A 14,818-nucleotide genomic window follows, 5' to 3' on the forward strand; every position below is an offset into this window, starting at 1 on the left:
TCACCTCTCTCTCTCTATACTCCTTTTACTCCCTTCTCCATCTCCTCCTCTCCCTCTTCTCCCCCACCGTCACCGGCGCCGGCGCTGACGATCTGGCGCCATTTCCGGCGAAGCTCCGGCGATAGCCATCATACTTCATCATCTATTCGCTCTTCTACCTCCTCCGATCGCAGAACCGTAAACCCTCGCTTCGCGTTGCATTAGATCGCGCCCATCTACGCCCAATCTGAGGAGAAGATCCGGTAAGCGAGATCCCTAATCTATCTTCTCTGATTGTACGTTATTGGGGGTCGTTTTGATGATGAAGCTCTAATTTTGTTATCTGTATTTAAAGGAAGCGTCGTAATCGATCTACCATATCGAAGCATGGATAAATTGGTGGAGTTTGGGAGAAAAGCTTGGTTCATTGTTAGGGTTCTATCCGGGTACGAAGAGAGGAGAATCAGATCTTACAGGTTGCTGCTTCAGAAGCGGATCGAACAGGTTGTTCTTATATCTACTTGATGCAAAATTGTTTCGTTTAGAGCTATTTCGGGGTGAGAAGAAATAGAAAATCCTAAGATGTCATATATCTTTACTCCCATATTCTGAAATTGCTGTGCTTAAGTAGCATTTTGAAATGTAGTGCTTATTTTCTGAGTACAATGTGTTGTGCTTTAAATGGTTTACTGATAATCATGTGTAAGTGTGCTTTCCCGCATGGTTCTGAATTCTGAAACAACTTCTCTACTTGAGAAGATTTTCAGATGGTGGGCTACAAAAAACTCTTGTAGTTCCGGTGGAAAGAAATTGAGAGGATTTAATGGAAAATCATTATGGTTTCTCAACCTACTGTATCTGAATAACACCTCTGCAAAAGTTCCGATCACACCAAATAAGATGCAAATAAGCCCATTGGTAAAAATGATTGTCACACTGGCATCAGTGTGAACCTCTTAAAAAGACATCGACATTGCATTATAACACTTCCCAACGACTTCCATTTTGGTGCGTACACCGCTTATGAACTCCATGTTCTATAAACATGGTTCTGGAATTGGCATATGCTGATTTCTTAACGCTTGCTTATGACAGTGACACAATTTCTGCCACTGGATAATTTAAACGTTCTACATAATGTATGATAGTACAAAATAAAACAATTTACAACGTATTACAATACAAATTCAACGAGTTCTTTGAGATGCTCTATTTTATTATTTATCTTTTTGATGCATTACCTTTTCTTTTGTGTCATATTCTTTCATATTTATAATGTTTGGATTGCATTTGACTCGCTTGCATATGTATCAGCATATGGACCTGTTAGATACTGCATAGTTTCTATATGATTTCCCAATGATTTGCATACTATGGCTGCTTTTAGGATGTTGGCATTTTTAACTTTTCTACCTTTAACATGTATACATTTATCCGAGCTTTACGTATGCTATGTATTGGTTTTATACCTTATTTTAGATTGTATAGCGCCATGTATGGAGCAGCATACCAGTTAGGCATTATAAGATGGCTTGACCATCTGTAATCTACTTGGCACCTCGTAAACTCATTGTGAAGGATGGCCAACCTTCATTATCTGGCCCACCAGGAACCTATGAGCTAAACTATTGCAAGAAAATCTAACAAATGCCTCTCTACTTGGTCATCTGAAAGATAGGAATATGCGAAATTCTATCCGAATGTCTTATAGAGGGGTATAGATTAGCAAATCCATGTAAAATTAATCCTCTAGGCTGAAAGTTTACAGGCTTCAGAAAGATGGTATTAGGGTGGATATGATATTTGAGATGGTCTCAAGACTGAAAAATAGGTGGTTGGTAGCAAGATGCTTTTCGGTAATGAATATGCTCCGAGAAGTACATAGATAACCTTCTTGATTCTGGGTTTAAAAGTTTCAAAAAGATGGGATAAGGGGGGGATATGATATTTTGAGTAGTCCTCAGGACCGGAAAATAGGAAATGGGTAGCAAGGTGCTTTCGGTAATAAATATGCTTCAAGAAGGATGACGAAAAATTAAGGAGATGCAGTAACCAAGAGAATGAACAGAGCAGGTACCCTGGGTTGAAAGTTCTTGAAGTTCTTCTAATCAGTAAACAGTAGCATGCATGATTATAAATGGAGTATGTCAGAATTGTTTGCATATATCATATGCAATGAGCTGGACCTAATAAAACTAACCCAGTCCGCACTTATTTGATACGTAAATTCGTCGATCGTTGTACACTAGGGTTCAAATGACTATTTTTCATTGTGTTTTTGTCCATCGTTTTTTCTTATGTCTTTTCAATCTGGAGTGTTCTATCAACTATTCTCTTGCTCGATTGTTTTGGAATGTAAAATAGGAAGAGATTATGTTGCCTGAGGAGAAACAGATGAATATGTACTAACAGCAAGTTTTATTGCACATTGTTCAAAATATTTGCAATCTTAATATATAGGTAAGTACCTAATGTTATAAACAATCTTATCGTTTTAGTTGTTCAGTTATAATCTGATGTCATTCCATGCTTTTCATTCCTTCATTGTGCTCATATTTCTGGTTTAAAATTAATTATTTGTATCATCTGTTCAGTCACAAACTAGGAAACAAGAATTGAGGAGGATACCGGAACAGGCTATTTTATCAGAGGTTCGTCGCATGGTCGAGGAGATGCAAGCATTAAACCGTCAGCTTGATGAAACAGTAAGTTATCCTTTCACAACATACATCATTTTATGTATTTGGTTCTTCTATTCTCTATTGCTTTTGTTTTCTTACTGAAATTGTAAAGAGAAGGATAATTTAGTAACTTTAGTATACCTATTTAAAACTTGGAAATTTGGCCTTATAATATTCTTTGCCGCTCTATTGCTCAATTTTCAAATGTGGAAGGCCAAATAGATTATTTGGGTTTTTTGTGAAAATAATCAATCTTTTTGTGATATTGCATCTCTATTCATTTCTTTTTTTCGTTTTGTAGCTTTGGGTTAAATGTTCTTTTGTAAACTGAAATGCCTTTACCGGTATGATAAATACTTGCACTTTGAGTTATAGCCAGGGAAATTTTGGTCCATTTGAAGCTACTTCGATCCAATATCATAGAAACGAAAAAAAGTGAGCGAAAATTAGGGGGAAAAAAACAAAAAATGGATTATTTTTCACTATTCTTATTTCACGAAATCATGAAAATGAAAAGGAAAAAAAAAAAAATCAGTGGTTGCTTCTGTCAGTTGAATGTCAGTGGCATTACTTTGTGGTAACATTTCCCTTCCACAGGAAGCTGCAATCGAAGAATACTTCAAACCGATCGATAAGCACGCGCAGGTAATAATGAATATGCAACTCGAGAAAGAGGAAAAGCAAATGAAGGAGATGGTAAAAGCCATGCAAGAGCAAATGATGGCACAACGAGAGATGGTGATCAAGCAAATGGAAGCTGCTAATCTTACTTCGAACCACCCCGATCGAAGTACACCCTCGACACATTCGAACCAAGAACAAGTCAAATAATCCTTCACCAAACTTTGTTGTATTTATCCTTTATGGAGGAATGTATGTGTATCCACTCTTTGCGCGCGATCTGGTTAGCAATAATAAGGTATAACAATTTGTATCAGAAATCTCGTCCTCTTTTATCGAGAAAGTGCGAGTTTCTTGACATTTTTGTCATACCCTTGCTCTTTGAAGGTGATTTTTGTTTTGATGGTAGTAGCATATTGTATTTGAGAGATCATATGTTCCGAGCTTTTTTGAAATAGCTTTACTTAAACAACATTTCCGTAGAAAGTCAGCAAGCTTTCTGAATTTGCTAATGCAGGGATTGGGTTTTGCTATGATGACTTTATTTTATCCCTCTGTTTAAAATAATCCGGTTAAAATGCTTAAAAATATAAAGTTGTTGCTCAATTATTGAATACACGTCACATCGGTAGTTGACCTTTCCTATTTTGTCAACGCACACAAAATTGAACGGTGACCGTTATCTCGTGGGATGCATGTGGGAACAAATAAAACATGTCATATCTAAAGTGCCTCGTGTTACTTATGGGCCCTTGGATCTTTTATGTACGATTTAGGGTGTGTTTGTTTCATCTAATCTCAGAGTGCCAAATTACGTATTCTAATACTTTACATGCATGACTTTTGGGTGATGATAGAAGAGGCTAGAGATCAACCCTAATGTTCTGACCATATACATTGTTTTTTTTTTTTTTGTTTTTTTTTAGAAATAGATAGCACGTTACTCGCTTCGTTTATTTCATTTAGAAATAAATTTAGCTGGAAATGTGAATCAACTAGAATTCGAACTTGGGTCTCGGATACCAACCACTAAGCCCAACTAGGATTCGAACTTGGATCTTTTATGTACGATTTAGGGTGTGTTTCTTTCACCTGATCTCAAAGTGCAAAATTATGTATTCTAATACTTTACACGCATGACTTTTGGGTGATAATAGAAGAGGCTAGAGATCAGCCCGTATGTTCTGACCATATACATTGTGTTCAGTGTGAAGTATCCACTATATTTTCTATTATAACAAAAATTGAATCAACATATATCAAAAGCTAGTGATTTTCACGGTTTATGCGACCTTAGCAAAATCAGCAGGCCACGGATAATCGAATGTTTGTTTCAATCTAAATTGGAGAAAACTTTTGTTGCATTTTAACAGGGGAAGCAAACAATTTGTCCAATCTAAGGCAAAAACGGACTACAAACTGTTCGGTCCATGGTCCACGTGGTACTCATGGTGCTCCCAATAAGCCATCGACCCAAAACCCACTCATGTCCCAAAGCTTTTGCAGCCCCATGAGTCAGTATCAATCGCAATTTTAGTATCCCCAATTGTTTCTCTCTCTCTCTCTCCTCTTAACTCCCTCCAAAACGTCTCTCTCTCTCTCTCTCTCTCTCTCTCTCTCTCTCCACCGCCATTATTCAAATCGTAGCCGTTGAAATCCCTGCCTCTGAATCTCTCTCTCTCTCTCTCTCTCGCACGCTCGCATACCCTTTCAATTTCAAATCTCCAATTATTTTACTGAGGGGGGTGGTGGGGATTTTAAAAGCTACGGCGGAAACCAAACGCAGGATAGAGAGAGGCGACGACGATTTCACATTTCTCACCTTAAAAAAAAAAAAAAAAAAAAAAAGAGAAAGAAAAATTCCTCTTCTCCTCTCTTTCGATTCCTAGGGTTTCCGCTCCGATTCCCTCCCCGCCACCTTCACCTTCACCCTAACCCTAAGCCCCGATTTCGGATACGAGAGGGATGAGCTCCCATGCGGTTCCCCACCAGAGAAGGATCAGCCACTCCGCACGCCGCGCTCCGGCGCCTGCGGCGGCTGCGCGGAAGCTCGAAGCTGGCGCCGATGGCGGCGGCGCCGGAGGCGGAGGCGTCGCCAACGGGAAGAGCTCCAAGCCCACGTCGCCTTCGAATCAACCCTCGTAAGATCCCTAGCTGCAGCTCCTTTGTTCTTGTGGGTTGTTCATAGTTTTGGGCGGTTGCTGTAGGGGGGAGAGAACGGTTAAGAAGCTGAGGCTTTCGAAGGCGCTTACCATCCCCGAGGGCACGACGGTCTCCGATGCGTGCCGGAGGATGGCGGCGAGGAGGGTGGATTCGGTGCTGCTCACTGATGCTAATGGGCTCCTCTCCGGGATCGTCACTGATAAGGTTTTGATTCACCGAATCCATTTTTGGCGTGTTTGGTGTGATGATAATTGTGAAATAGTTACTTAATTCGAGCTATTTAATAAAATTGATAGGATATATCCACAAGAGTGATAGCGGAGGGATTGAGACCCGAGCAGACGATCGTGTCCAAGATCATGACGAGGAATCCAGTGTTTGTCATGTCCGATGCGCTCGCGATGGAGGCGCTGCAGAAGATGCTTCAAGGTTTGCCTAGTTAGAAGATTGGTCCTTTTGATATATTTTTGTTAGTTGCTTCTTTGTTCTTCCGCTGCTGTGGTTTTGATGTTATTTGGAAGCAACACTTGATTATGTTGGGGTTCGTGAAGAGGAACAGTAAAGGTACTACTTTTGTTTAATGGAGAGTTATTGTTGAGGAGGAGCTCTATTGGTAATTATTTCATGCTGGAGAACTCTGTTTATGATTATGGTTAGCTTTCTCTTTGCCGATAAATTTTTGGGTTAGGTGGAGAAATTAAAGTAGGAAAAGAACAAGTTTTAGATGTAAAAGCCCGTCTGAATTGGGAAAGGAACATTTGCAGTTTCTTCGAGTGCTAGCCTGTCACAGTGTCACCAGCAAAACTGTCCTTCTGCTTAACTAAGAAGTGAAGATTTTTATTTGATTCTTCTTTTTGTGGCTACCCATAACCATTTTCTTATGGCTGGAGAGTATATAGAAAAGTGCTTTATGATAGGTAGTGATATTTGTTTGTATCACTGCAAGTTATTCATGTTGCTAACAAAACGTAGTTTTCCTTGGATGTCAAAGGCAAATTTAGGCACCTTCCTGTGGTAGAAAATGGTGAAGTTGTTGCCATGCTCGACATCACAAAGTGCCTTTATGATGCAATATCAAGAATGGAAAAGGCTGCAGAACAAGGCAGTGCGCTAGCAGCTGCTGTCGAAGAGGTTGAACGCCAGTACGGCAGCAATTTTTCAGGTGCGTTGTAATTTCACTTATGTTGCTTCACCCTCATTTTTTATATTAATTATGTAAATTTGTCTGTTTAACTGCTTTGCCTCCTGTTTAATGCATTGATTCTTTATTTTCCTGGCTGCAGCTCCTTATGCTTTCATAGAAACCCTGCGAGAAAGAATGTTTAAACCTTCTTTGTCAACCGTGATCACTGAGAACTCAAAGTACGTTTGGAACTTTATACAAACACTTTCGTCCTTAAGGATATCTCCAACAGTAATTTATCTTGAAGAAATCGGAAATAGTTGAAGTTTGATAAGTATTTCTATATGCAGGGTTGCAATAGTATTCCCTTCAGATCCTGTCTATGTTGCCACAAAAAAGATGCGCGATAATCGTATTAATTCTGTGATCGTCATGACTGGAAGCGCAGTTCAAGGAATTCTAACGTATGTTTTTTGCTTTGTTGAGTAATGCTTTGACAGTAGTTTGCTGAAGATTTACTGGCTTTGTTGTTTCCACTTATTTTATATTTTGAAGTACACATTTAAGGTGTTCATCAATACATGCTTTGTTGCAATTTTCTGCAGTTCTAAGGATGTGCTTATGCGAGTAGTAGCACAGCATCTTTCGCCTGAGTTGACTTTGGTAGAAAAGGTTTGTTATGTCAAGTTCCTTTTGCAAAACTCAACTAGATTTTCTAAATACGTATTCTCTCTTTTTTGTCGCACTTGCTACTATATGATTGTGAGTGTCTAATTAAAGCTCTCTTGGTGCTTTTTTTATCCTGCTTTTGCAAGAATGGTATACTTAATTATAGTCTTAGCTGTGATCTTTGTAATTGCATCTCTTAGTTGGATTTTTGGATTCTGTGACTTTTTATCCGGGAACTGGATATATTAAACTTTTTCAGAATATATCATACCAATGCTTGTCATTGGTTATTCAAATTTTCCCACTTCTTTGCTAACTTGTTTGGCTATTCGCAAATTTACCTAGTGGTGTGGTTGCTCCATTACAATTCGAACCTTATTAATTGTTTGAATTCATCTCTGTTCTTATAATATTTTAGTTGCTTCACTACCTTGGATTTATTATTATTATTATTATTTTCCTGTTGCTAAGTGTTTAGCACCAATTTTCTGTTAAGCTCTGAAGTATCTTACTTTAATACTTTCTATTATTACTACTGAAGGTAATGACTCCGAACCCTGAATGTGCTACTTTGGACACAACAATTCTTGAGGCGCTCCATATAATGCATGATGGAAAATTCTTGCATATTCCTGTGCTCGATAGAGGTAACAATTTATTATAGAAGACATCTTGTTTTTTTGTTAATTTATATCTGTAACTGGCAAACATCTTTTTGCTTCTACTTATGTAATGTAACTACTTGAACAGATGGCAATATCACTGCTTGTTTGGATGTTCTGCAAATCACTCATGCAGCCCTTTCGATGGTAAGGATAATGACTATTAATATGCCTTTTGCTTGAACCATAAATTGCCTCTCTTTTGATTAGCTACATCTATGTGTACTGAAGGATTTATAAACTGCAGTTTTACGAGTTTTTTGCACATACACCTGGCCATTATGTAAATTTGCATAAATAGTCCTGCAAAGTTGGTGCCTGCATGCATTCCTAAACACTATATATTTGTAAGGGATAAGGTGATTGCATGCATTCCCAAACGTAGTATTTACTTGTGAGGTATATTAGAGTAACAATTTTTGCTTTGATTCCTCCAGCAACGTCATATGTGCAAGTAACATATGCAAAAAAAGGAAAAAGGAAAAAGGAAAAATAAGAAAAATAGGAGACAAGTTCTATAGTCTATAACACTAGCCATATTGCTTCTGCTGCTGTTTATCTACTTCTTATATATATATATATATACACACACACGCACAGGTTGAGGGAGGATCAGAAGCTGTAAATGGCATGGCAAACACAATGATGCAGAAGTTTTGGGATTCTGCCCTTAATCTGGAGCCACCAGATGATGAGCTTGATAGCCGCAGGTTTTTCGCATTTCAAACCCCTTCTCCCAAAAGTTTTTTCTTTAAAGTAATTTTCTTTTTCTCGTTTGTCTGCAGTGATGTTTCAATGTTGATGGCATCAGAATGTGCAGAAGGGAAGTATACAAATCCTCCTTCTGTTGGTCACTCATTTGCCTTCAAGCTTGAAGACCGAAAAGGGCGTGTGCATAGATTCAACAGTGGTGAGTGTGCAATCGTTTTTCTGTCCTTCAATGCTGGCCTGCTTGGCCATGCTTCTGATGCGCGCTGAATCACTTTGTGCAAAGTGGAAGTGATTTAGCATCTTGGTTCTTGTGAATGCAGAAATATGCCCATCAGAATCACAAGCAATAATCTGAGGATTCTTGTGAAAGCGATCCTGCAATGAGGTCTTCCAGCAGGTGATTCCACGTGCATCTGGGCCAATACCTGTTAATTGTCATATTTAAGGTTCCGTATATGACACTTCATGTTTTTTTACTTCTCATTGCAGGTACAGAGAACTTAACTGAGCTTGTTACTGCTGTGAAGCAGAGAATAGGGATCAACGATGAGGAGAAAATTCAACTTCTGGTGGGTTTTTTAATTGTTATGTCAAAAAGTATAATCATGTCAATGGTTTGGTTTCAGAGTTCTACGAATTTGGTTTTTGAGCCAAAAAAATTTGCTCCCTTGGGCTCCCCACCGTTCTTAGAAACTATTGATCCTTTCTAATGCAGTATGAAGATGAGGAAGGTGACAAAGTTCTCCTAACTACTGATGGCGACCTTACCGCTGCAGTGTATGTCGCGAGATCAGCTGGATGGAAGGTTAGTGTTTCTCTTGAGGATTTAATTCATGTAGTTATAAAGATTGAAACCAATATACAATTTGCCGCCTTTTTCTTGGGGGGGATGCATTGGATATCATTATGCAAGGAAAAGTTGATTGAGATACCCATCTGTTACTTCTAGGTCATTCTAGATAGAATTTTTGATAGCGGAGTAGGTTTAATTTTATTTCTCCAAATCATCTATTCACGTATTCAATAAACCTATGTTGACTTTCCAATTGTTTTACTTATTTCAGGTTCTGAGGCTTCACGTTGATGATGTTAATGCTGAGAAGGAAACGGCAAAGCCATCGTCGAAACTAGCGACTGCCCAAAAAAGTCGGTGGACACCAATACAAGTCGGGTTTGTTACAGGTGCAGTGGCTCTTACAACTATTGGTGTTGTGGCTTACTTGAAACGCTCAAATGTGTGATATCCTCTGAAAAGCAGGACAGAGTAATCTTAGTGGGCAATTATGCAGCTAACTATTGAAGCTCTCCTGATCATATAGGAGATAAAATGCAGTTAAGTTATTTCAAAATCTCCATTAGAGAGAGAGAGAGAGAGAGAGAGAGAGAGAGTTAATAGTTTTATGGGGAGGGTGATTGAAAATTTGAGGCATTATGGGTATAAAAGTCATAAAGGGAATGGATGATACCAATACGTCACAAAAACCAATACATTGCTTTTACCAAAAGGGTGATACCAATACGTCACAAAAACCAATACATTGCTTTTACCGAATAGGAAAAAGCTTGTATTTTAATGCTATATGTCTCTGCTCTTTTCCTGCATCTGTTACATTAATTTCTCTTCATCTTGTTTGAAATTTTGCTCGTCATCGTATTTGCAAAAATAATTGTATGGATCTACACCTGAATAAGATGACAAGCATCATCCACAGAATGTGAAAGCTTTGGTGTGTTGTCCACAATGTAAAGTAATGCAATTATTGCGTGTTGTTATTAATCGAACTGATCTTGGTGTGAACAGATAGATTCGTTGAATTTCGGCGTTATGTACGTGATTGAACATTTGGCAAATTTGATTTGTGTATTTATGTAGATATTAAAAGCTTGTTGTGGGCCCTGTTTCTTCACCATCTAGGCTGGCTCAGAAATTGTAGAGACCCTCTTTTGGGCCAAAGCCACGTGAAATAACTTCTTTTACAAGAAAAAAATTGCGTGCCTGTTCTCTTGTATGATCTTGATGTGGCCTACAAAATTTCAATTCATCTTTGAACATCACTTACTTTTCAAAACTGATTATTACTTCACAATGTTGAAGATGCTTACATTTATTCTCTCTTTTTGGGCTCAGAGAACATGCACTAGAAATGAAGAAAACAGCCCCACAATTTCTTTTTTTTTTTTTCTTTTGGTTAAGTTTTTGTGAGTCTTCGATAAAGCCAATAATTGTATTGTTCCACATGCTCATCGGCTCATGTGAATTTGAAGCCATTTGATGTTGATGATGATGTTATATAACACCCGCCACAAACACCAAAATGCTTCATGCAGGCTAAGTAGCATACATATCCATTTGTTTTGAACATAAAAAGTGAAGTCCCTTTTTCTCCATTCCTCGTTGTCTTTTCCTATGAATTTGTGTAACCTTTTTTTTTTATATATCTTGTCCTATGAAATTATCACCTTGTGCTCCACCAAGCTATTCTCTTTCTCTCTCTCTCTCTCTCTATAAGTCACGGGCCTTCATATTTTTTTTGGTTATTTGGGCTCTATTTCTCATATAAATCTCACTTGATTTCTTGTATAAATGATCAGTATTATGATTTGTATCCAATACGAGGCTAATATTCTGAACAATTATTATTACAAACTATACATTATATTATCTTCCTAATGTGCTATTATTATCGATCATTCATCTGTTTGAGGTTTATCAAGGAAACATGTTACATGAGCTATATATTCGCCATTGACGAGTTTTAGCTATATTTAAACTGTTAAAGAGCTCAGATCCAACCCACAAGATTAAACTGATAGGTTCATCGCATTATATGAAAGTTTAGACCTTAAGCCTCCGTTTGGTTCGGGGTTAAGGAAAAAGTAGCTATTCCAGAGATAAGAGTTAAGTTCAGGGTTAAAGTGGGGTTAAAATTTTTTTGTGTTTGGTTGGGGGTTGGAGTTAGTCTAGAATAATAAAAAATAGTGTTTGGTTGGAGTAGATGGAATAAGAAGATAATGATTGATAAAGAAGGATAATGATTGGTTGGAGTAGATAGGATAAGAAAGATAGTGAGTTATTATGAATAGAAAATAATGTTTGGTTGGAGTTTGGTGGGGTTAGGTGGGGTTAGCTAATTCGGGATAATTTATTTGAGGTGTGGTTAGCTAACCCGGGGTTAAAGGATTATTCCACCCCTTAACCCCCAACCAAACAAGGGTTTAATATTCAATGTGAAACTAAAATTTGGAACCAAGTAAAAGAATTTTTTAGAATATCAAACGCTCGGTATGTGTCTTAGTGCCGGAGATATGCTCGCTTAGGCACACAAGGATTTATTTTTCTAGTTTTTTTTTTTTTTTTTTCTTTTCTGTTTTTGCTATGGAGGCCTTTTCAGTTCATCCTTCTAATAAATAAAGCGGTAGCATGCTACCTTATTCTAAACAAAAAAAAAAAAATCACGGATTTTAGTGTGTTTGGACAGCCGACGAAATTACTTTTCTACCCTTGTAATTTGGGAACAGAACACCACTACAAGCATTATTTCGACCTAAAAAGGCATGTGATTGTGAATCTCTAAAACTTATGGTTGGTTATCTTTTGTTAGTTAATTTCTCCTTTGGCTTCTCAAAAGAATGAAAAGGTTGTTTAAAAAGAATAGCAACATGAGCAATATGTTCTTTAAATTATTTATTCTATATATTGTGACAAACACCACTTTAGTGATAAATAACAACAAATTAGGGCTTACTTTTCCTTCTATTTTTAATGAAAAGTCAAAATAATGCACTTGGCAAATAACAAAAAACTTAAAAGATTTTATTGCAGGAAAAGCTGTTGAAAAAATTTTAATATAATATTATAGTACTATTTAGATAATACTTTGTCATACTGCACCTCAGAGCACATACATTATATTTAATCATATTTTGAACCTTTTTGCTATGACAATAATAAATATCGCTTTGATAATATTGATTTCCTATTGTAAGGCTGCGTAGAGGCTCAAAAATATGATTAACACAATTGTGTTAGCTTAAATGAACCTACATTCTACCTATGGGGGGAGGTCAGATTGGGCCTGAGTCATATTCAAAATGATGAGAGGTTGGGTTAAACCAAGTCATGTTTTTTTTTTTTTTTTTTGAGAGAGATAGGTAGCATGTTACCCGCTTCGTTTATAGCTAGAAATGTGAATCAATTAGGATTCGAATTTGGGTCTCGAGTACCAACCACCAAGCCTTTTGCCACTTGCTCTAGGGACAGTCGGTTTAAACCAAGTCATGTTGAAAATGGAATGAGGCTGATTGGACCGAATCAAAATCGAAATTCATGGACGTTGTGCCTGTACACAATGAATTAATTATATGTTTTTAATAATTTGAACTTTTGAGGTTAATAGTTAGCGCCAACGATCCAAAAGTTAGACACAACCAAATTGCTCCTAAAAATATCCTCATAACAATTATACAAAACAAGAGAGAGAGAGAGAGAGAGAGAGAGAGAGCCAAGTGGTGGGTCCATTGATGGAGCAAATTTTCCTGAGGCTTGGCTTAGGAGCTACCCCTTCTAAAGCGACTGGTAGTAATAGGCACAGGGATAAGGAAAAGCGATGCAACAACCACCACCACATACATAGTTGGATGGAGATACACACAACCTTTATTGGATGGAGAGAATGATTAAGTACTACTCTCCCTATTACTGCTTTCCATGCAATGCTCCGCAATCCTTTTTCTGTTAATGTAATGTGCCTGGCACATGATGAGTTTGGTGGTATCATGAGTGAGCTGGATATTATTTTTATCTTATTGGCCTGTTTGCTTTCGCTTTTGCTTCTGCATTTAATGGTGCCAATCTCATCAAAGTGTTTGATTTAAAGCTTATGTTGCATTTGATAATGAAAATAAGAATTTTGAGCCTCTAAAATGGAACTTCAAAATGATACTTCTGATTCTATTGCAGAAAAATCCTTAGGGCCATATTAATAAATCAAAACTTATGTTTAAGAAGCTCAAAATGTAGATTAATTTATCTTGCTATCAGAGTAATTCAGCTGTAAATTAACTTTCGGTACATAAAACATTTAGCATATCCTCTTTGAAGTGGAAAAGTCATTTCAAAACGAGCGAAAGTAAACGTAATTTTTCAACCCAATCATCTAAATGTAATTTTTCTTATCCCTCGCAATATCTTGATTTTGGTCTAATTTCTATTTATTTCAAAAGTTATATTTATTATAAGAATATAAGTAAGAATAATTTGTTCTCGAATCAAATGGTGCCAAAGAATATGCAGAGTCTTCGATACAAATGAGTTGCAAGGCAAAAGATAACTATCAAATTTAGGTGGCCTTTTTATGTCATCTTTAAGGTGAGGATAGATTTTGTGATAGATACTTAAGACATTAAATTTATGGTTAAAATGGCTGAGGATTTCAAATCTAATAGTCACATTTCTAAATTATCATCATTAAAAAAAAGGTACAATGGGCCCTCCCAGCTTTTCTCAAGGGATTAACTTTTCCAGGGGTTAATCATTCCTATTTCTTTTCATATTTATGAACCTTGTCTAGATCTTGAAACACACACACACACACAAAATTCATATTTTGCTAACCTTTCTCTTTAAAAAATATATATTTCTCTAATTTTACTAATTATTATATATTATTAATGTAATTACATTGATTAATGCAAACGAGGAATCCAAAACATTTTCCTTGTTGTTAATTAATGCTGAAAAAGTTCCTTTTTTTTATTTTTTGTTATTAATTATCTGATTGTTACTGGTGACAAAAATGATAAAATATATCCATTTTTTTCAAAAATTAACAAAATGAGGTTTTTGAGATTCTAAAATCTATACTACTTTGTGAAAAACTATTGGAAAAAAAAAATTGGTGGGTTTATGAGCCACAATTCACTGTGCATTTCTGAAAATTAAGATAATATTTTAAGAAAAATGAAAATCATTTTAGTCAACTCAATAAATAGGAGAGGCACATCAGAGTCAAAAATATGTTGCCCTAGTGGGCCCCAAAACCACAGTACCTTTTCCTTCTTTCCCAGTATCTGAAACCTTTCTCTTTTTTTTTTAATTATTATTATAAGCTACCTCTGTAATCCCCAATTTAAAAAATTACTAAAAAGGTGACCAATCTCTGTTATACCATGTACTTTTAATTACTAAACTTACTAAACTTAAGCTAATC

General features: G+C 36.8%; 2 protein-coding genes across 5 annotated transcripts; both read left to right on the forward strand.

The window, feature by feature from the left end:
• On the forward strand, positions 1 to 3,763 carry LOC109726868. Of its 3 annotated transcripts, none has more exons than XM_020256697.1 (4): positions 1 to 260; positions 323 to 483; positions 2,574 to 2,684; positions 3,258 to 3,763. In XM_020256697.1, the coding sequence occupies exons 2-4, from the start codon at positions 367 to 369 to the stop codon at positions 3,489 to 3,491; spliced, it is 462 nt and encodes a 153-aa protein (XP_020112286.1). In that variant the 5' UTR covers positions 1 to 260; positions 323 to 366; the 3' UTR covers positions 3,492 to 3,763. The 3 variants fall into 3 exon arrangements, with proteins under 3 accessions (XP_020112286.1, XP_020112284.1, XP_020112285.1); XM_020256695.1 differs by having other exon boundaries at positions 2 to 242; positions 335 to 483; XM_020256696.1 differs by having other exon boundaries at positions 2 to 242; positions 339 to 483.
• Positions 4,890 to 10,424, forward strand: LOC109726503 (CBS domain-containing protein CBSCBSPB3). 2 transcript variants are annotated; one of them, XR_002220540.1, is made up of 14 exons: positions 4,890 to 5,422; positions 5,489 to 5,648; positions 5,741 to 5,873; positions 6,436 to 6,606; positions 6,728 to 6,806; positions 6,918 to 7,031; positions 7,173 to 7,239; positions 7,778 to 7,883; positions 7,987 to 8,045; positions 8,499 to 8,608; positions 8,684 to 8,808; positions 8,930 to 9,006; positions 9,099 to 9,178; positions 9,325 to 9,343. XR_002220540.1 is itself a non-coding variant. In XM_020256116.1 (14 exons), the coding sequence occupies exons 1-14, from the start codon at positions 5,247 to 5,249 to the stop codon at positions 9,848 to 9,850; spliced, it is 1,647 nt and encodes a 548-aa protein (XP_020111705.1). In that variant the 5' UTR covers positions 4,899 to 5,246; the 3' UTR covers positions 9,851 to 10,424. The 2 variants fall into 2 exon arrangements, 1 of the variants encoding a protein (XP_020111705.1); XM_020256116.1 differs by lacking the exon at positions 8,930 to 9,006 and adding an exon at positions 9,674 to 10,424 and having other exon boundaries at positions 4,899 to 5,422; positions 9,325 to 9,414.

The sequence above is a fragment of the Ananas comosus genome, linkage group 21 (genome assembly GCF_001540865.1).
Source record: "Ananas comosus cultivar F153 linkage group 21, ASM154086v1, whole genome shotgun sequence".
Taxonomy (NCBI): Eukaryota; Viridiplantae; Streptophyta; class Magnoliopsida; order Poales; family Bromeliaceae; genus Ananas; species Ananas comosus.